Here is a 22,342-nt window from a genome sequence, read left to right on the forward strand (position 1 = left end):
GTCCCGGATATATGACGTCTTAGCAGCTAGACGTATGTGCATGCGACGTTGGAAATTATAGCCAAAGTACATTTCTTCCGTTATAAAGACATTATGTGTAATACTTTTCTTTATACTGTGTGCGTCGACAATATGAATCCAGAAAGAACTACAACTTGATTTAAAATGCAATGGCTCATTATGGATTTCTACTCTGTGTTTACATGCACCTTTCCCGCTATAATGACATCGGATGACAAGTCACGTATAATGTGTCTTCATTGGTTTCTTGCGAGCTGGAAGCAGTCCAAAGCGGAAGTGCTCTTTCCCCAAACAGCAACAACAAAGTTAAAATGTATCCATTCGATCATCGGATTGGCAGTTTCAGAATGTTGTCCATTGTTTTGTCAATGGCTATTGAAGTTATATATATATATATTATATATATATATATGTTTTATAATGGGAAATAATGGACACCACAGTGCATTATTTTATAATAAAGATATGCCTACATTATTATGACCATTTATGTGTATACACACAAAGTAGGTATATGCACAAGGCGATGATATTATGTATGTAATCATTATTTATGCAAACTAATTTAGCCCTTTATCCTGCATGAAAGACAACACAAAAAAAACAATACAAAACAAATCGCAGGTAGGTTATGCTCCTGTCCAAAACTAGGCCTCACATGGCTCCAATGACAACTGGACAGCACAATAGCACATACAGTAGGACTACCAATAAAGTGCTCTTGCATAGAGTCCTCCTTTATATCACAGTTATTTAAGGTTGATGTTTTGATATCCCATAGCCTAATGATGTAGGCAGGGCCTAGGCTAAAGGGAGAAATAGGCTTGGCCTAATTCTATAGAATTCTAAATAATGGCAGAATATTGCCCTGATGAAAAATGCATGTAGGCTATACTTCGTCCAGGGTTATTACCAAATGTAATTATTTGTGTACATAATAAAGAAGGCTAATGCTAAAAGCAGTATTCACATATAAAGGGGGAACAGTGGAGGGGAGGGCGAACTAGTGAGCGGAGATATAAGAGTTCGGGTTGTTGGCTGGGGCAGTTGTCGAGAGGTAGGCTAATGCAATTGTGTTACAAACCGAAAAAACTATGAAATCCGCCGTCGCAGCTGCCGAAACAACGGTAGCATGGTAGCTTTGGACTGGGGTTTGCAAGACGAGCACAGATATCTACACATTACTGCACTTTTAACACCGAATTACTTATCCCCCTGATCGAGTCGGGTAAACCACCGTCCGAGATGGGGAAGGAGGTTAATGGTGTTTCGCGGAGCCGGTTTGAGGTGAGTTTATAATATAGGAGATTGCTAGATAACAATTATGTTTGATTGGTGTTATGGTGTTTGTTAAACTGCGTCCATGGTTGCGCACCGATGCAGCTTCCGCAGTCAATGTTTGGATTAGGGCAAACATGTTTTCAAGTATCGACAATATCTTGATTTCTTCAATAGCCTACCAGAATGTACAATTATTAAATTAGGTTATAGTTTCATATTTTGTGTTTATAAAGCATTCATAGGTTTCCGGGCTGATTAAAAAAATTGTGGAGCCTATCCGAGCTTTCTCTTTGTGCGGTCAAAACAAAGACAATGGCACAAATACAGATTTTTAGGCTTCACACTGATACGAAGCCCTATATTCCCCATCGTTTTATAAACATAGAATGGGATAATATTCGGGCCTACTTCATCCTACTGTGTGACTGAGTTATTTCACAGAGTTGGAGAATTGGAATGTTGTCTTTGATCAGCTATGGTTCTGTTGTGTAGACTCATGGCCGCTGCGGGTTGATTCTGCTACAGATGGGCCATTCGCTCGGCCACGACTCGGCTAGTCCACCACCACACTCCGAATATCAACAGCAAATACAACAATATATATCTGTTTTTAAAATCATACAGGCTATGATTTCCCTATAGATGTTTACGTTGACAGAAGCCTCGTGTTTTTTATGCAAGCGATCGTTATTCAACGTTGTGGCAAAGTTTTCGTCGCTTTATACGCAGCGATAAAGAATGCACCAAATGTGAAATATGGCTTTGGATAAATACAGTCTCATTAACAAATGCCGCCCGTGTGTGTTCACGCCGTGACATTGGTCTGTCTACCCTGAGCACTCTGTTGTTTAATCCTCATCTAGGCGGCGTGGGATTTGTGTGGTTTTATTTATTTTTAACAGTGCAACAGCTGACGACTCAGAAGATTCAGGCCGTACCTTCTGGCATGACAAGCTGACATCTGCGGCAGATACGTGAGCTGGCTGTAGTTTACTAGCCAATAACAATGGACTTTAACGGTTTGGAGAGGAGAATTGAAATTGTGTTGCATTTATAGGAAGGCCTATTCTTCGTCACGCCCCTGTTTTTTTTAATGCATCAACATATTGCCTATTGTCAAGTGGCCTAGTGTTGTTGATTGAAACCCTACAGTTAGAGAGAAAAACTATCTTTCTTTGTGCATATTTCGTTTCCAAATGGATGAGGTGTGTTGTCTCCAGCAATTCTTAGTGTGAATCAGTCAGTGAGTTCAGCTCATGTACTGTAACCACGGCAAGGCAACACATATATCCCATCCCGTAAGTCTTGAGCATTTCAAACAGTTTTTCATAGACCAGAGCCAAAAATGTTATAATAATATAATTCTAGAAAGTCATTCATATCCAGATATATTCTTGATATGATTTCATATTCAAATAGTAGAGGAAAGTGAACAATTTGTACATTTAACTTTAAATATATTATATATTATATTACCTATCATGCTGGGAAAGGATCCAAGTTATTTAAAAACGTCCCAAATAGTATGAGTATGATTGGAGATTCAAACATGATTTAGTATTATTTCAAACCATTTGATATACAGTGCATTCGGAAAGTGTTCAGACCCATTGACTTTTTCCACACTTTGTTACGTTACAGCCCTATTCTAAAATGGATGAAAACAAATATATATATATATATATATATATATATATATATATATATATATATATATATACTCATCAACCTACACACAATACCCCATAATGACAAAGTGAAAACATGATTTTAGACATTTTTGCAAATTTATAAAAAAAACATTTTTTAAACAGAAACCTTATTTACACAAGTATTCAGACCCTTTGCTATGAGACTCAAAATTGAGCTCAGGTGCATCTTCTTTCCATTGATCATCCTTGAGATGTTTCTATAACTTGATTGGAGTCCACCAGTGGTAAATTCAATTGATTGGACATGATTTGGAAAGGCAACACACCTGTCTATATAAGGTCCCATAGTTGACAGTGCATGTCAGAGCATAAACCAAGCCATGAGTTAGAAGAAATTGTTCGTAGAGCTCCGAGACAGGATTGTGCCAAGGCACAGATCTGGGGAAGGGTAGCAAAGCATTTCTGCAGCATTGAAGGTCCCCAAGAACACAGTGGCCTCCATCATTTTTAAATGAAAGAAGTTTGGAACCACCAAGACTCTTCCTAGGGCTGGCTGCCCGGCCAAACTGGGCAATCCGGGGAGAAGGGCATTGGTCAGGGACGTGACCAAGAACCCGATGGTCACTCTGACAGAGCTCCGGAGTTGTTTGTCTGTGGAGATGGGAGAACCTTCCAGAAGGACAACCATCTCTGCAGCACTCCACCAATCAGGCCTTTATGGTGGAGTGGCCAGACGTAAGCCACTCCTCAGTAAAAGGCACATAACAGCCCGCAAGGAGTTTGCCAAAAGGGACCTAAAGGACTCTGACCACAAGGAACAAGATTATCTGGTCTGATGAAACCAAGATTGACCTCTTTGGCCTGAATGCCAAGTGTCACGTCTGGAGGAAACCTGGCACCATCCCTACGGTGAAGCAAGGTGGTGGCAGCATCATACTTTGGGGATGTTTTTCAGAGGCAGGGACTGTGAGACTAGTCAGGATTGAGGGAAAGATGAGCGACGCGAAGTACAGAGATCCTTTATGAAAACCTGCTCCAAAAAACCTGCAATGTAATCCATTTTAGAATAAGGCTGTAACCATTCAATAAAAGGTACTTGTAATAATAACATGCTCAAACCATAAGGGCAGTTCCACGGTAACGGAATTGTGTTGATTCAGATTTTTCACTTAAAATGTATACCCAACAAAAACCATTGATTTCAAAGTTTAACAAACATACAAGTTTATGCACAAGGACTACTTTTGAAAACAATTTTCAATAACACATTTACTGGAAGAACTGTGCAGATGCAAAGTTTGGTGACAGAATTTCGGTAAAATCTCTGTGTCAACATTTTCCAGAAACTATAAACATCTGCTCCGAATTAAGATTCAACGATGTCTGCAGGCAGAATGGAATGTCAGCTATGACATGACACATTGACTGAAAAATCTCTTTTGATTATTAAACTACAGCAAGTGAAGTGGATTTACACCCGGTAACGGAATTGCGGTAACAGAACTTCATCATGGGTCCCTGATCTGTACTACACAGAAATGCATAGTTATGGATATGAATGTCATTCTCTTCATTGTTCTGTAACCTAAATAGGTACACAAAGGTATAAATATGTAATAACCTCCTCTGCATATTTGGGTATTATTCTACACACCGGTTATTATTTTAATGAGCTCTGCCCCCAAACAAGACCACATTTGGTTGGACCAAATCAAAACCAATCATAGACGTCTATGTTTCACAAGCTTGGACATTCAAAGTATAGTATAGCACAGTAGAGCTCAGAAAAGGACAGAACATTGGAGTATAGTTTACCATTGTAGCCAATTCAATTGCAGAAAATCACTTACCAATTACATTTTTTGGTGGGGGCGGGGTTTAATCACTTAATAAATTAACAAAACGTATATCAGTAAAAGTAACTTATTGATAGGTCTACCTTTACTTGTTACTTAAAGATATGTGGGTTTTTGGTAAAGGAATTCCAAGGCAATGTTTCTTAAACTTACACAAGGCAAAAAAAGTTATACAAAATGAAACATGTTGATATTAGCTGGCAGGGGTCTTTATTTAAGTTTGCAAACTCGAGTAGGATACTGTTTTCCATGACATCACCTTTCAGTATATCAAGGGACTGAATATCTCATGGATCCTAATTATCTGTTTGTGGGTGTGTTAAAACACCTCTTCTGTAGCCACTGTTTGATTAGGAGACAGCAAATGTCTCCCTTCCCCTCAATCTCTCTTCATCGCACTCACTGTATCACCCCCTTTCTCCCGTCAAGCTTTGACGTTGAACCTATCTCTACTGATGACAGTGATCGTTCATCATTGGTTATATGCTGGAGCTTTCCTTGGGGCGGGGCCAGAGAGAATAGAGGAAGTCTAGGCCAGTCCTGCTGTGAGCGACGGAAGCCAGAGGAAGTTAACACGCTCTTCTTCATCTCTTCCTCACAGATGTTCTCAAACAGCGACGAGGCCGTCATCAATAAGAAGCTGCCCAAGGAGCTGTTGCTACGGTGAGCAAGGGCTTTCCAATGACTGGGCTGTGTGCACACACAGAATATGGCACGCCACATGCTCAACACCATCAAACATCTTAACCTGCCCAAAACACAGCCATGTACACTCTCATCCACCTGCTCCACACAACGCAGCCACGGACAATTAACGAGGTTACATCGTGACACTTGAGCCATGAGCCACCTTCGAAACGAAGGGTCACTATACCAGGGCTGTAGTGGTTTGGTCAACATCACCGACCAACTGCCATCTGCCACTCTCCCTCATGTGCCCCATCCCACTTGCCCCAATTTCCCCTCCCCCCAAATGCTAAAACTAATTAAACACAGATGATCTGGGCTATAAAACATTCAAATCGATTAAGCAAAGAAGAAAAAGTAAAAAGCCCCCGAGCAAACAGAAAATGGAGGCCATAACTCAAGCCTGGGTCTCACTAGCAGAACGGTCTGGGATAGAGGTGCTGACGGTTGGGGGTGTGCTGAAGGTGCAGGGGCCACAGACTGAGCTCTGATTTACTAGGGCTTTTGGGTTAGGGGCAGGCTTGCCGAGATCAATTGCAACATTATACTCACCCTACATCACACTGGGCTGCAGAGTGCAATGTGTTACATATGAATCCATCACACATGCATATCTATTCTTGAAGGGCATAGGCAGTATTCACACTCCTTGACTCCTTCCACATTTTGTGTTACAACTTGAATTTAAAAATTGATAACATTTAGATGTTTTTTGTCACTGGACTACATACAATACCTAATAATGTCAAAGTGGAATTGTTTTCTGAAATGTTTACAAATGAATAAAAATGAAAAGCTGAAATGTCTTGACTAAGTATTCAACCCCTTTGTTATGGGAAGCCTAAATAAGTTCAGGAGTAAAAATGTCTTAACGAGTGACATGCTTTGCATGGACTCAATCTGTGTGCAATAATAGTTAACATGATTTTTGAATGACGACCTCATCTCTATCCCACACATACAATTATCTGTAAGGTCCCTTAGTCAAGCAGTGAATTTCAACCACAAATTACCAGAGAGGTTTTCCAATGACTCGCAAAGAAGGCTACCTATTGGTAGATGGGTAAAGAATTTTAAAAAGCAGGCATTGAATATCCCTTTGAGAATGGTGAAGTTATTAATTGGATGGATGTTGTTTCAATCCATCCGGTCACTACAAAGATACAGGCGACCTTCCTAACTCAGTTGCCAGAGAGGAAGGAAACTGCTCAGGAATTTCACCATGTGGCCGGTGGTGACTTTAAAACAGTTAGAGTTTAATGGCTGTGATAGGGGAACTGCGGATGGATCAACAGCATTGTAGTTACTCCACAATACTAACTTAATTTTATAGTGAAAAGGAAGCCTGTACAGAATACAAAAATGTAAAAACATACATCCTGTTTGCAACAAGGCATTAAAGTAATAATGCAAAAACTGTGGCAAAGCAATTCACTTTTTGTCCGGAATACAAAGTGTTATTTTTGCGGCCAATACGTTACTGAGTACCACTCTACATATTTTCAAGCATAGTGGTGGCTACATCATGTTATGGGTATGCTTGTAATCATTAAGGTCTGGGGAGTTTTTCAGGATAAAAAATTAATGAATGTATAACGGCGTTCGTCTGTTGAAGGAGAGTCGGACCAAAATGCAGCGTGGTGGTTACTCATGTTCTTTAATGAAACTTCGACGATACATGAAATAACTATAGAAATACAAAACAACAAACAGAACGTGAAAACCTATACAGCCTGTCTGGTGAATAACTAACACAGAGACAGGAAAAATCACCCACAAAATACACAGTGAAACCCAGGCTACCGAAATATGGTTCCCAATCAGAGACAACGAGAATCACCTGACTCTGATTGAGAACCGCCTCAGGCAGCCAAGCCTATGCTAGACACACCCCATATCAGCCACAATCCCAATGCCTACAAAAACCCCAATACGACAACACAATAACCCATGTCACACCCTGGCCTGAACAAATAATTAAAGAAAACACAAAATACTAAGACCAAGGCGTGACAGAATGGAGTTAAGCACAGGCAAAATCCTAGATGAATTCACCTTTCTGCAGGACAATAACCTAAAACACAAGGCCAAATCTACGCTGGTGTTGCTTACCAAAAATGACAGTGACTTAAATCTACTTGAAAATCTATGGCAAGACCTGAAGATTCACAGCTGCAATTGCTGTAAAAGGTTATTCTATTGACTTAGGGGTGTGAATACTTGTGTAAATGAGAATTTAATAAATGTTAAATTCTGAGTGAAACACAACAATGTGGAAAAAGTCAAGGGGTATGAATACTTTATGAAGGCACTGGTACACTACCTACATACATACATACGTACGTACCGTACCAGTCAAAAGTTTGGACACACCTACTCATTCCAGGGTTTTTCTTTTTACTATTTTCTACATTGTAGAATAATAGTGAAGACATCAAAACTATGAAATAACACATATGGAATCATGTAGTATCCAAAAAAGTGTCAAACAAATCCAAATATATTTTCTATTTGAGTGTCTTTTTAAAGTAACCACCCTTTGCCTTGACAACTTTGCACACTCTTGGCATTCTCTCAACCAGCTTCATGAGGGAGTCACCTGGAATGCATTTCAATGAACAGGTGTGCCTTGTTAATTCGTGTAATTTCTTTCCTTCTTAATGCGTTCTAGCCAATCAGTTGAGTTGTGACAAGGTAGAGGTGGTATACAGAAGATGGCCCTGTTTGGTAAAAGACCAAGTCCATATTATGGCAAGAACAGCTCAAATAAGCAAAGAGAAATGACAGTCCATCATTATTTTAAGACATGGTCAGTCAAAACGGAACATTTCAAGAACTTTAAGTATCTTTATGTGCAGTTGCAAAAACCATCAAGCTCTATGACGAAACTCTCTCATGAGGACCGCCACAGGAAAGGAAGACCCAGAGTTACCTCTGCTGCAGAGGATATGTTCATTAGAGTTACCAGCATCAGAAATTACAGCCCAAATAAATGCTTCAGAGTTCAAGTAACAGACCCATCTCAACATCAACTGTTTAGAAGAGACTGCACGAATCAGGCCTTCATGGTTGAATTGCTGCAAAGAAATCACTACTACAGGACACCGATAAGAAGAAGAGACTTGCTTGGACAAAGAAACACAAGCAAAGGACATTAGACCGATGGAAATCGGTCCAAATTTGCGATTTTTGGTTCCAGCCGCTGTGTCTTTGTGAGACGCAGAGTAGGTGAATGGATGCTCTCTGCATATATGGTTCCCACCGTGAAGCATAGAGGAGGAGGTGTGTGGGTGCTTTGCTGGTGACACTTCCAGTGATTTATTTAGAATTCAAGGCACACTTAACCAGCATGGCTACCACAGCATTCTGCAGTGATACGCCATCCCATCTGGTTTGCGCTTAGTGGGACTATCATTTAATTTATTTTTCAACAGGACAATGACCCAACACAACCCAGGCTGTGTAAGGGCTATTTGATCAAGAAGGAGAGTGATGTAGTGCTGCATCAGATGACCTGGCCTCCAAAATCACCTGACCTCAACCCAATTGAGATTGTTTGGGATGAGTTGGACCGCAGAGTAAAGGAAAAACGGCCAGCAAGTGCTCAGCATATGTGGGAACTCCTTATATATATCCTTCAAGACTGTTGGAAAAGCATTCCAGGTGAAGCTGGTTGAGAGAATGCCAAGAGTGTGCAACGCTGTGAAGGCAAAGGGTGGATACTTTGAATAATCTAAAATACAAATTTGTTGGTTATTACATGATGTGTTATTTCATAGTTTTGATGTCTTCACTATTCTACAATGTAGAAAATAGTAAAAAATAAAGAAGAAATCTTGAATGAGTTGGTGTGTCCAAACTTTTGACTGGTATTGTATGTACGTACACACTGAGTATACCAAACATTAGGAACACCTTCCTAATATTTAGTTGCACCCACCTTTTTTCCCTCAGAACAGCCTCAATTCGTCGGGGCACGGACTCTACAAGGTGTCGAAAGCGTTCCACAGCGGCGCTGGCCCATGTTGACACACCGGTGCTTCTTACAGTTGTCAAGTTGGCTGGATGTCCTTTGGGTGGTGGACCATTGTTGATACACAAACTGTTGCGTTGCAGTTCTCGACACAAACCGGTGCTCCTGGCAACTACTGTCATACTCTGTTCAAAGGCACCTTTTTTTGTCTTGCCCATACACCCTCTGAATGGCACACATTCTCAATTGTCTCAAGGCTTAAAAATCATTCTTTAACCTGTCTCCTCATCTTCACTGATTTGAAGTGGATTTTACGAGTGACAAATGAGGGATCATATTTTCACCTGGATTCACATGGTCAGTCTGTCATGGAAAGAGGTGTTTTTAACATTGTGTGTGTGTGTGTGTGTGTGTGTGTGTGTGTGTGTGTGTGTGTAATGCCCCACCACACAATCTCTCTCTGCAAAAGTAAACATTTATCTAGCCTTCAAACACGATAACCATAGTAGAGTTAACATAAATTCACACACACAATCATAAGTGTCATATGCTCATCAAACATAAAGTGGCATACATAGCAGAGTTCTTAGTGTAATTATAGGGTCGAACAGGGATTCTGGGTAGAGCCTTGTATACATAGAGGGCTCTGGTTCTGATTCTGGGTACCAGGGGTTCTGAACCATCCCTGTCTGTGTTCCAGAATCTTCTCCTTTCTGGATGTGGTGACACTCTGTCGCTGTGCCCAGGTCTCACGGGTGAGTTTGTTTCTGAAGTGTGTATTTGGTTCAGTGTAAGTGTGTGTGTAATTGTGTGTTGGACAGAATAGTGAAACCAGTGAAGTTGACCTTGTGCCCCTCTCTCCCTCAGTCGTGGAATGTGCTCGCCCTGGACGGCAGTAATTGGCAGAGGATTGACCTTTTCGACTTTCAGAGAGATATTGAGGTCAGGAAGTCTCGCATAAACCTTCTTTTTCCTCACCTCCTCTTTCTCATATCCTCTCCATCTCCTCCTCACCTCTTCTCTCTCATATCCACTCCATCTCCTCCTCACCTGCCATTTATTATTTTCTTTGTCTGTCTTGCCATCTTTTATGGAAACAAAGTGGACATTCATGTCTGTGACCTTATAAACACAAACAACATTGACTTTAAACCCACATACCGTGATTATGTAAGATTTGAATTCAGGACCTTAGCAGTTGATTGTCTACCAAAGGAAAGTTTGATTAGACTACTATTGATGTTGTGCATTCACCACAATCAATGCCATGTACTGCATGTCAATCTATTGACCTTGTCACTGTATGGATGACCACAGATGACCATTTAAAGGCATTTGAAGGGTAAGACTGATGCATTCACACGTGACAAGTTTAGTACATTGCCATAATCAACAACGCCAGGTCAAGTATAATCATGTCTGCCAGCAATAGTAAGACAGACACTCAACAGGCTCTGAAATGGGTTCAAGTCAAGCAGTCAGTGTTTACAAAGATGGTTGAGTTTAGCCTAAACAGGTAGCCTCTACCCTATGCTCCTGCCACATGTGTTTTTGCATGTATGTGAAAGTGAAGATGATAAAACAGACTCCTCCTCAGATTATGATAGGTGTTTGTGTCTGTGTGTTGCAGGGGCGAGTGGTGGAGAACATCTCGAAACGATGTGGGGGATTCCTGAGGAAGTTGAGTCTGCGGGGCTGTCTGGGGGTGGGGGACAGCGCTCTGAGGTGAGGACTGACTGGGAATCGGGCCTAGACTGGGCACTCTTGGCACCGAGGAGGGTGAGGGGAGGAGATTTATGTGGGAGCTGGAGGGCAAGTACACACACTCCAGTGCAAATATGTCTGTTCCTGTTTGTTTTTCAACAGAACCTTCTCCCAGAACTGCAGGAATATCGAGCTGCTTAGTTTGAATGGCTGCACCAAGATTACTGACAGGTATTTGCAGACATTTATGCCTTGTGTTTTTTGTTGTCTAGTATAATTCTATTTTGCTAATGTACTAAAGTGTTACATTATTATACATGTAAGCCTCTTGCCTCTTTCTCTCGCATGCAGCACATGTAATAGCCTAAGTAAGTTCTGTCCCAAGCTCAAGCACTTGGACCTCGCCTCCTGTACCTCAATCACCAACCTGTCACTCAAAGCACTCAGGTGAGGGGTCTCTCTTTCTCCCACTCATACTGTCAGCATTCCTGGAAAAACCTTGTCACTCACCTTTTGGTGATTTGATTGTAGTCATCCCTCTTCGTGACAGTTTGTTGACTCTAGGACTAATATAAGCCATTCAAAATATCCTGCAACTTTTTTTGAGATGCAAGATTTTTCCAGGACTCCAAGAATACTCGCACGCACACACTGGGGAGTCTCCTCAGCAGGAGCAGATGGTTGCATCTGTTGTACAAGTGTAGGGTGATCAGGTTATTCAGGGGATGTGCATAAATATGGGACACAGTTGTTGTTGTTTTGCTGGCTTTTTTTATCTAATATCTGTGTCGTGGTCTGACCCATTTTCTTCCCCTGCAGCGAGGGCTGTCCTCTGTTAGAGCAGCTTAACATCTCGTGGTGTGACCAGGTGACTAAGGATGGCATCCAGGCCTTGGTACGATGCTGTCCCGGACTCAAAGGCCTTTTCCTCAAGGGCTGCACACAGGTAGGGCCAGGGCAAAGCAACAAACGGGTCAGCTAGAGTTGGGACCATTAAAAAGCATAAGATCACTACCCCAGTCTAAGCAAGGTGCGTGAACAGAAGAACGGACTGGATATGTGAGAGTTATACAGACACCAAGGTGAAAGGAACAAACGGATCGCGTATGATTAGTATTGTAGCCAGGAGGATGAGGCATTAAGATATAGGTAGACTGAATGGCTGACTGAGGGGAGAGGGGCTTAGCTAGTCTAGATATGAGACCAGGGCTAATGTTTGTATTGCAAGCAGTGTGATGGGGATGGTAGATCCAAACAGCAGGTAGGACATTTAGTTACAGGAGGGGGTTAGCTAGCTAGCTCATTGGTGGGGTTACCTTGGTGCACTGCTAATGGGATTTAAAATGACACACCTCTCTCTCTCTCTCTCTCTCTCTCTCTCTCTCTCTCTCTCTCTCTCTCTCTCTCTCTCTCTCTCTCTCGCGCGCTCTCGCTTCTTTCCATCTCCACCTATTAACTAGTTGGAGGATGAAGCACTGAAGCACATTGGTGCACACTGTCCAGAGCTGGTCACTCTCAACTTACAGACGTGTTCGGTAAGCAAGCACCTCTTTCAGTGTTTAGGTCACATAACAGCAAAACCTGCTGATCTCACAGCTTCAAAATAAAGTGAGTGTCTCGCTTGATATTTCAGCACCCATGATGTTTGAGGCTGAATGCTTTGTTGTGGTGGGTTGGGGGCTTGTAACTCCTGAATAGGCTTGTCATTGAGAAATGATGCATCTCTAATAGCTGTTGTGGCCATCCATATGGAAGGTAAATGAGTCATGTCCTGCCTCTGCTGTTTGTTTTGTTTCTTTGCGGACTGAGGGGAGTTTCTTGTGTACAAGGCTGCGCAGTCAGTCTGCATTCTGCCCTGCAGTAGAGGGACTAGTATGGACTGAGGCCCGCCCTGCCATGTAACCTACATAACGAATAGCGTGTGAAATGCACCCAGACAACACATTTGTTTCTCTGGCATCCTCTTTATCTGTGTCTCCAAATTCCCTTCCTGTTACGTCTACACCCCAAATGTCTCTCTCTCCCTCCCTCTTTCCTTCCTTATCTCCTTTTCAATGTCTCCCATCTTTCAGCAGCTCCCTTTTCTTTTGCCTCTTTTTCATCCTCTGTCCTCTCTCTCTTTTTACACCTGTGCTTTCTCTGTGTGGCTCCCCCTCGCAACTTTCTGCAATCTTGTAAGATCAGAACTACAGAGGGAAAAGAGATTAAAATATATCACAAAAAACATGATATGATTCTCATTCACCGTTCTGAGGTGGATATTCATAGCCTACGGCATCAGTTATGGTAATATTATGTTCATTTTGATAATGGTGTTATAGCTGTTTGATGCTGTGGAAGTTCTGCTAGTGACCCGTGCCTGTTTCCCTCTGAGCAGCAGATCACAGACGAAGGTCTCATTACTATATGCCGGGGCTGTCACCATCTGCAGTCGCTGTGTGTCTCAGGTTGTGCCAACATCACAGACGCCATCCTCCATGCCTTGGGACTGAACTGCCCGCGCCTCAGGTTGGTACTCCCTCTGCTCCTAGTCCACCTCACCCCCGACCCCTGCTCCAACCCCTCCACACTGGTCTCAGGTGTCCACGCCACCCATCCCTGCTTTTAACCACTGTTCACTCCAAATACCACCAGAAACTCCATACAACCCTTCATACATTAAGACTCAAATACACCCCGCTCCCCTTTCTGGTTAGTGCCCAAGTTAACCCACCTTGTATTTCCTCAGACACGTCAATACATAGCAGTTCCCCCGATCATAACAGGATGTCCTGTCTCCTTTCAGAATATTAGAGGTGGCTCGCTGCTCTCAGCTCACAGATGTGGGCTTCACTACACTAGCAAGGGTGAGTGTGGAAACTGACGCAGATCACACACACATCTCTGACATACACTACCGTTCAAAAGTTTGGGGTCACTTAGAAATGTCCTTGTTTTTGAGAAAAGCAAAGCATTTTTTGGTCCATTTTAAAATAACATCAAATTGATCAGAAATTCAGTGTAGACATTGTTAATGTTGTAAATGACTATTGTAGCTGGAAACGGCTGATTCTTTTAATGGAATATCTACGTAGGCGTACAGAGGCCCATTATCAGCAACCATCACTCCTGTGTTCCAATGGCACGTTGTGTTTGCTAATCCAAGTTTATAATTTTAAAAGGCTAATTGATCATTAGAAAACCCTTTTGCCGTTATGTTAGCAGAGCTAAAAACTGTTGTACTGATTTAAAGAAGTAATAAAACTGGCCTTCTATAGACTAGTTGAGTATCTGGAGCATTTGTGGGTTCGATTACAGGTTCAAAATAGCCAGAAACTAAGAACTTACTTTTGAAACTCATCCGTCTATCCCTGTTCTGAGAAATGAAGGCTATTCCATGCGAGAAATTGCCAAGAGACTTGGCATCCCGGAGTCGCCTCTTCACTGTTGACGTTGAGACTGGTGTTTTGCGGGTACTTTTTAATGAAGCTGCCAGTTGAGGACTTGTGAGGCGTTCTCAACGAGACACTCGAATGTACTAGTCCTCTTGTTCATTTGTGCACTGGGGCCTCCCACTCCTCTTTCTATTCTGGTTAGAGCCAGTTTGCGCTGTTCTGTGAAGGGAGTAGTACACAGCGTTGTATGAGATATTCAGTTTCTTGGCAATTGCTCGCATAGAATAGCCATCATTTCTCAGAACAAGAATAGACTGACGAGTTTCAGAAGAAAGTTATTTGTTTCTGGCCATTTTGAACCTGTAATCGAACCCACAAATGATGATGCTCCAGATACTTAACCATTCTAAAGAAGGACAGTTTTATTGCTTCTTTAATCAGTAAAACAGTTTTCAGCTCTGCTAACATAATTGCAAAAGGGTTTAATAATGATCAATTAGCCTTTTAAAATTATAAACTTGGATTAGCTAACACAATGTGCCATTGGAACGCAGGAGTGATGGTTGCTGATAATGGGCCTCTGTACGCCTATGTAGATATTCCATAAAAAATCTGCTGTTTCCAGCTACAATAGTCATTTACAACATTAACAATGTCTACACTGCATTTCTGATCAATTTGATGTTATTTTAATGGACAAAAAATGTTTGCTTTTCTTTCAAAAACAAGAACATTTCTAAGTGACCTCAAACATTTGAATGGTAGTGTACATGTGTTGTCTTACGTTTTTTCTTTCTTTTTTTTCTGGCAGAATTGTCATGAGCTGGAAAAAATGGACCTGGAAGAGTGTGTGCAGGTGAGCTAGCCTGCGCAACACGCGCGTTCCCACACACACTAACATACCTTGTAGCACCATCCACCAGAAGGATACGTTTGTTTATGTCTCTCCCCAGATCACGGACGGCACACTTATCCAGTTGTCCATCCACTGCCCTCGTCTGCAAGTTCTGGTGAGCACTAGCTAATGGCTTCTATCCTAGGAGCTGGTCTCAAACATGCTTTGTTCAATTTAAATTCTATGAAATACATGTCGGAAGAACTTAAATAATACACAGTCTCGTGGTGTTAATAACAAAAGAAACCCAATGTGTTTGGTGACCGTAGTATTGCTGTTCTTAACTGTTCCCTGGTCGTTGTTATGGTCTCTCTCTCAGAGCCTGTCTCACTGTGAGCTGATTACTGACGATGGCATCAGACATCTGGGAAGCGGGCCCTGTGCCCACGACCGGCTGGAGGTGATCGAGCTGGACAACTGCCCCCTGATCACGGACGCCTCGCTGGAGCACCTGAAGACCTGCCACAGCCTGGACCGCATCGAGCTCTACGACTGCCAGCAGATCACCCGCGCAGGCATTAAGAGACTAAGGGTAGGCACTGGTGCTACATTGTACATTGCTGCTTATGCGTAGTGCACAGACACACAGATTACAGTAAATGAATGAACATTTCTTAGATGCGTTTGTATATACCCTTACACCAACACTTGTCTTTTTTTAATCTCTTTCTCTCCAGACCCATCTACCTAACATCAAAGTGCACGCGTATTTCGCCCCCGTCACCCCACCCCCCTCGGTTGGGGGGAGTCGCCAGAGATTCTGTCGCTGCTGTATCCTGCTATGATGTGAAGACTGCGCCCCCACCCCCCCTCAGCCCAACTTCTGTCCCTCCACCCAACCTGGCTCGGCCTGGTCCGATCCGGCCTCAAGGTATACATGCTGGTGTGCCCCCCTGATTGGAGCTGCAGAGAGAGGGAGAGAGCCCAAACACCACAGGGTCTGGGAAGAACCTTCCCAATGACATTACCAAACCCACTCACAACGGCCTTTGTCAAACATGCAAATAAACACACACACATCACCACAGATGAACATCAGTACATTCCCTGCTGTCCCCAGGCCCATGTTCTAAAGACCACCCAGCATTGCAGGGAGGATTACATAATAGAACCACTGCTGTTTACAGATTAGGCTCCTAATACACTGTATGGACTACATGAAGGTAGGGCTCACTTGATACGAGGTTCCCTATGGACTACTATGACCTTTTACTAAAGGATCAGGAAGATGGGTTTGGATAAGAAACTCACATCCAATGTGGGTGTTGGGAGGATAACCAGAAACATGGCTAGAGCTACTATGGGGATATTGGTTTGGTAGAAATGCCCTCAGAATCTTTCAACGACTGTCAAGCTACCTCTAGACATAACTGCACTTCAATGTGAGTAGCTCTTTGTTCGCCTCTGGTTCCAGACTGCCCACTCCCAACCAAACTTTTTATTTTTTTTACTAAAGATCCGTTTCCATTGGCACTTTGAAGTCAACCCAGGTTGGGCTGGCCTTGGTGGCTGGCTGAAATTGTTTCCACTGCCTCCAAAGAATAAATGATGTCATGTTGCTAGGTATTCAATATATGACTGCGGCTGGCTTCGCTAATGATGCTAACTGGCAAGATGTTGAAGAATTTAAATTCACCCTCACTATGCTGTAACTAACTTTAACCCATACTCCTGTCAGTGCTAGCCATACTCAGAACCATGCATTTAGCTTGCTAACTCGCTAAACGGTTAGCGTCGCTATTGGCTAGCTAACTAATCAAGCAAACCAGACGGCAGGTTTGAGTGTTTTATTTATTTATTTATATATTTTTTACAACAGATGATATGATGTAGCTAGCTAGCTTTCAATACGTACTGGCCAGCTAAAATTCCTGCTAGCTACAGTAGCTTGTTTTAACTCTTGATTTGCTAGCTAATAATGGTAGCTAGCATTTTAGGGCTGACTGTTGTCATAAAAATTTATTGTGGAATGCAAAAATTAATGGATCCAGCTGAGGTGGCAATTCGTGTCATGTCTGACTACTGCAGTACTGCTTGTCCATGTGCTAACGAGCAGCGCACACACCTAGATTAGCTGCTCAACGTTGTCACCATCCAGCGGTGATTTTATTTTTTATTTACTGCGTTACCAGCCTGAATTCTAAACGCGCTAGCACCAGGTGTGAAACTGGGCTGTGCTGGTTCGAATTTGAGAATTCCATTCGAACATCTCTATTTTGACCCTGATTTTAAGTGCCAGTGGAAAGGGGTTTAATTTAACAATTTAACAGAGTCCTGGTGTCTTCGACAGCAATGAAACAGCCCCCCACACACACACACACACACACACACACACACACACAAATATATTGTAAATACAGTGGGTAGTAGTTCTTCTTCTCTAGTCTCAAAGTAGCTACAGCTTAGTGCAGGCCTGCTAGAGGGTATGCTGAGTTTATCCAGCAAAATGATGACACTTTTTAAAGAGTCTCTATGACTCACCTAATAGTTTACTGCCAAATGACAACACACACTTGCACATACACGTGCACACACACACACACAGCTCAATACCTCCCCCTTCCCCTCTCTCTGTTACAATCAGAAGCTTCATTGTACAAAAAAAAAGAAGAGAAAAGCAAATATTTTTCTAAAAAGGACACCAATTGAGACTTACACGTGGGGACTTGAGAAGATGCCAAATGTTGCATGTAACAATTCTAGTTTTTTAAATCTAAATGTAATATATGTAAGTACTGTGGAAATCCAACGCCGCAGCCAGCTAAACCACACCACAGACCATGGTGTGAGGGAGAGATTTACGTCAATGGGTCTCGCACTATGTTAAGCCAAACACATACTGTACACACACAGGTGTGTTTTTGTGTATTGTGTGTGAGAGAATGTTCCGGGCCTATGGAGAGTAGTTTGGACAGTGAACCATCACCGGTTCTGGATTTTTGGAGACATGATAAACCAGGCCCCTGCAAGCTAGTCTTAACAACAACAAAATATTGAATAGAGACCCAAACACATAAAATAAAAAAAGATTGACGTCACTGTGAGTTTGCGATGCCAGACAGACCAGGAGGACGGAAAGAAAAAGCCAACCGAAAACAAAGTATCTGTATTTTAATTTTGTTCCTTTTAGTCTTTTTTCCCCCCTTGGTGATGAACATTCTTCATGAATGCGAGCTGGCGAACCACACTTGTGTAGGAGGAGATGCCCAGTGTTGCTTGCGGGCACCAGGATCTGGTCAGTGACAGTAATGCCCCTTCAACTCCCATGAGGCCATGCAGGGGAGAGGGTGAAAGTGGAGTTGACCCTGCACCAGCACAGCGCCCTTCTCTCTCTGCCTGGGACCAGTGACGTGGGACGAGGAGGGGCCGCTGAAATTGGATAGGTGCGGTCACTAAACAAGGAAGTCGTTTAGAATCTTGACCTGGAGTGAGCTGAGCACACAACACTGGCCTGCTGACAGATGTTGGAGTGCAGGGGTATGTGTCCCAACTCCACGACTACAACCTTTACCAAAAGACTTTGACCCCTGTTCATGAGTTTCAAAGCCTTTCATTTGGATCCTTCCTCCTCTCCCACACTTTAACCTTCTCTGTTTTCTGTCTCTCCTCTTCTATTCTCTGTTCTGTTTTTCTTTTTATAGTTTAGTCTTTTTTTAGCCTTTTTCTGTTCAAGTTGGTGACTTCTACATCTCGTTCTCACCCCTCCCCCTCTTTTTTGTTTGGTGTGTTTTGGGGTGGGGCTGTTTTTGTTTTTCATTCAGTCATGAGTTCAGTGTTTTCCCCAGTTAAGTTTGAGCCCTCTTGCAGTCCTTGGTTTTTGGTCTTATGGAGTTTGTGTTCTATTTCGAGTTCTTGTTACCTAATGTCCAGAGTGTAGCCTTTGTACAGGGGGAAGGGTTGGAGACAGTGCAATTTGTAAAATAAGTTGATGACGAGTCGGTGAGGTTGCTTTTATGTATAATGGATGTTATACAACGTATTGAATGTGTTGCCATGAAGGCGTTGTCTGGGAACGTGGGGGTTGGGTGGGGGTGTGGGGGGGTTAGGGCCTAGGTTGTGTGCTGATGTAGCAGAAACAGATTCCTCTCCTGATGTGCTTTCCCTTTACTTGTTATGCCTTTCTTTAGGGATCCCCTAACACCTTGATGCAGCCCACCCAACTGTAGAAACAAAACAGAGTTGTTACGCCCAATAGGAATGTTTTAATGTTCTCTAAAAATACATATTTCCTTCTAAGATTCAAACCAACTAACAGGCAAAACATTTAATGATGATTATTTTCTGTTTTTGTGATTTTGTCAGTTGGGGTTGGGAGGGGGATAATGCAAACGGCGATTAATCCAGTCTGATCTGTTTTGTTTGAATGTGGGTTTATGGGGGATTAGAGAACATCCAGGAGCCCAGATATGCGTAGATGCATAATGTACTCATACTACTCACCCTCTGGCTGGATTCAACTGTGCTCCCACTGCTCCCTACGGTCTGGAGTTACTAGAGGGAAAGTCATGGGGAAGCCGGGATCCATAACACCTGTTTGACCTCTTCACACACAGTTGCTGAGTCACCGGCACCACTTGTACTCGCTTAGTCATTCACAGACGCACTGAGACACACACAGGGTACTGACCATTTGCACTGCCATGGTCCTCTCTGAATCATAACTCAGTTGAGAGCGAAGGTATGCAGAGTAGACATGCAAGCCTACACATACTATACACTATACACTATTGACAGCACAGACAACAGGCAAATTTAGCCTCAAGCGGTTCCGTTAGAATTGATTCAATATACAAAAACAGGAGAACATGTCCATACCGGGTTATGTCATAAACTACCCTGTAGAATGTCAAGACTAAACACACGCAAAACAATTATACCGCTTCATTCCTCTGATTTTCCAGCAGTTAACATGGAAGATGACAGATTACTGAATTCTGGCTCAGTCCATTTTCATGTCCACTCAGTCCCTATGACTACACTGTGTGTTGGAGGGGGTGGGGGAGGACGGCTGGCTGGCTGCGTGAACAAGATGGTGGATCTAAAGTGTGTTCTTAGTAGTTTGACACCTGGGGACTACTTTACTTCTTTTTTTTTTTTTTTTTTTTTACACAATGACTGTAGTTCATATAAATTAATGTAAATCTTTTTAATTTTTTTTTTTTACAATTAACTGATTATAAATGAATATGTATGTATGTATGTATGAATAAATATATAACTATATTATTAAGATTTGCCTGTTATTTCTGTAATTGCATTATGTTGAAGTGTTCATTTGTTTCGCTCTGAAATTTTTCCTGACCTGACTAGGAAAAACTCTTGGCTCCAGTTATAGGCTATAAATAGGGAGCAGAGGTTTTTCCTGACCAGGTCAGGTAGTCTCCACTATATTGTAGTTGTATATTGTAGTCCTACATGTTTTCCTTTTACTGTATGTAATGCATGTTGTCCTAACCTTAGCCCAACACTAGAGGGCAGCAATAAGCTACTTTCCAAAAAAAGTCTGTGGAGAAACCCAACCCTGAGTACTGTGCGGGGTTGTAAAGAAGCAAGCTGGAACTATGTTACGAGTAGTTAAATGCTATTTTACTTCATTCATCCACTTTGTAGCGAAACGTAATTCAAACATGTATGTTACCCAAGTCTTCATACTAATGGTGTGTGGATATCTGATGTCCGTGATGAAATCCGAGATGAATGAACAGGATCATTCTGTCTGCCCCATTGGGAGTAACCACACTGCTACCTGTCCTACAGTGCCATGACAACCAGCGACTTAGTTTGTGATGTTGTTAGGCTCATAGTGCCATACGGGGGCCATTTTGGCTCCAGTTGTTCCCCTGCTGCTAGAGATATTGTGTTCCTCCTTCTCCTTCCCTCTGGCATGGAGTGGCTTGTTTTCGCCTCCTATGTTGTCATTGGGGGGACCTTATTTTTAGCTGGCTTACAGACACCTGGGGTATTAGTCTGCGAGTGCACAGCAGAGCAGGCAGATTGAAAATCTTATGAATGTTCAATGAGGGTGTATTGTTTTCTCCACACAAAGCAATTGACTAATAAGAATGCTGTTTGTAGTTAAGACTCACACCCTGGGAAATTGGTCACGATAACAATTGTGCCGTTCAGCATAATGACATTATATAAACACACACACACACACTTTAGAGACTAATGTGGCATATAGTTAAATATGATGCATGTTGCATTAGACAAACAATGCACACACATACCTATATATAATATATATATATACCCCTAAACACACATGCAGGAGATCAAACTGCAGCCCCAGTGTTCTATTAGGTAGCATGTTCCATTGCTCTCTGCGTCTACACTATCCGCCATGCAGCTGGCACTTGCTGCTGACACGCTGGAGAAAACTAGGAATAATTAATTTGAATATGATTATTGAGGCTGGGGTAAAACAATGTCACTCTCCTTGGCTACCTTTCCTCCTCTCTCTTCTTCTCTCTCTCTCCTCCATTAAATGGCTTCTGACAGCTTAGCCTGAACTTTGATGAAGGGCTTAGGTGTAATAATGGAATGCATGCATACATACACAGAAATACTGTAATCACACACACACACACACACACACACACACACACACACACACACACACACACACACACACACACACACACACACACACACACACACACACACACACACACACACACACACACACACAGGCAGGCTCTCCATCACTCTTCCCCTTTCACCTATGTGAGAGTAGAAGAGTTTGTCTCTGATTGTCCCTGTCAGTGAGTCCACAGTTGAACAAATTACCAATCAATGGAAAACAACAGATGAATGTGATGGGTTGAAAGACTAAGGAAATTGTTTGTAACCACAGCCACCACCCGTACGTACCCTTATAACCATCCCCCTGTCAGTAT

At 42.4% G+C, this 22,342-nt stretch overlaps 1 protein-coding gene across 1 annotated transcript; it reads left to right on the top strand.

Annotated features, from left to right (window-relative positions):
- The first annotated feature begins 862 nt into the window (after positions 1–862).
- LOC118384506 (F-box/LRR-repeat protein 20) lies at positions 863–20,675 on the top strand. The gene is made up of 15 exons (XM_035771099.2): positions 863–1,308; positions 5,412–5,473; positions 10,171–10,225; positions 10,338–10,412; positions 11,101–11,195; positions 11,337–11,405; positions 11,526–11,621; positions 11,994–12,120; positions 12,635–12,709; positions 13,552–13,682; positions 13,960–14,020; positions 15,360–15,404; positions 15,502–15,558; positions 15,763–15,975; positions 16,121–20,675. The coding sequence occupies exons 1-15, from the start codon at positions 1,267–1,269 to the stop codon at positions 16,226–16,228; spliced, it is 1,311 nt and encodes a 436-aa protein (XP_035626992.1). The 5' UTR covers positions 863–1,266; the 3' UTR covers positions 16,229–20,675.
- Positions 20,676–22,342: the final 1,667 nt, after the last annotated feature.

Source organism: Oncorhynchus keta, chromosome 5 (genome assembly GCF_023373465.1).
Source record: "Oncorhynchus keta strain PuntledgeMale-10-30-2019 chromosome 5, Oket_V2, whole genome shotgun sequence".
Taxonomy (NCBI): Eukaryota; Metazoa; Chordata; class Actinopteri; order Salmoniformes; family Salmonidae; genus Oncorhynchus; species Oncorhynchus keta.

Bases quoted from the DNA above. Each gene is read 5' to 3' on its own strand.
- LOC118384506 (XM_035771099.2), top strand. From the start codon at position 1,267: ATGGGGAAGGAGGTTAATGGTGTTTCGCGGAGCCGGTTTGAG. The intron at 11,196-11,336 runs GTGAGGACTGAC...GTTTTTCAACAG, and splicing joins GTGGGGGACAGCGCTCTGAG to AACCTTCTCCCAGAACTGCA. The intron at 11,622-11,993 runs GTGAGGGGTCTC...CTTCCCCTGCAG, and splicing joins CTGTCACTCAAAGCACTCAG to CGAGGGCTGTCCTCTGTTAG.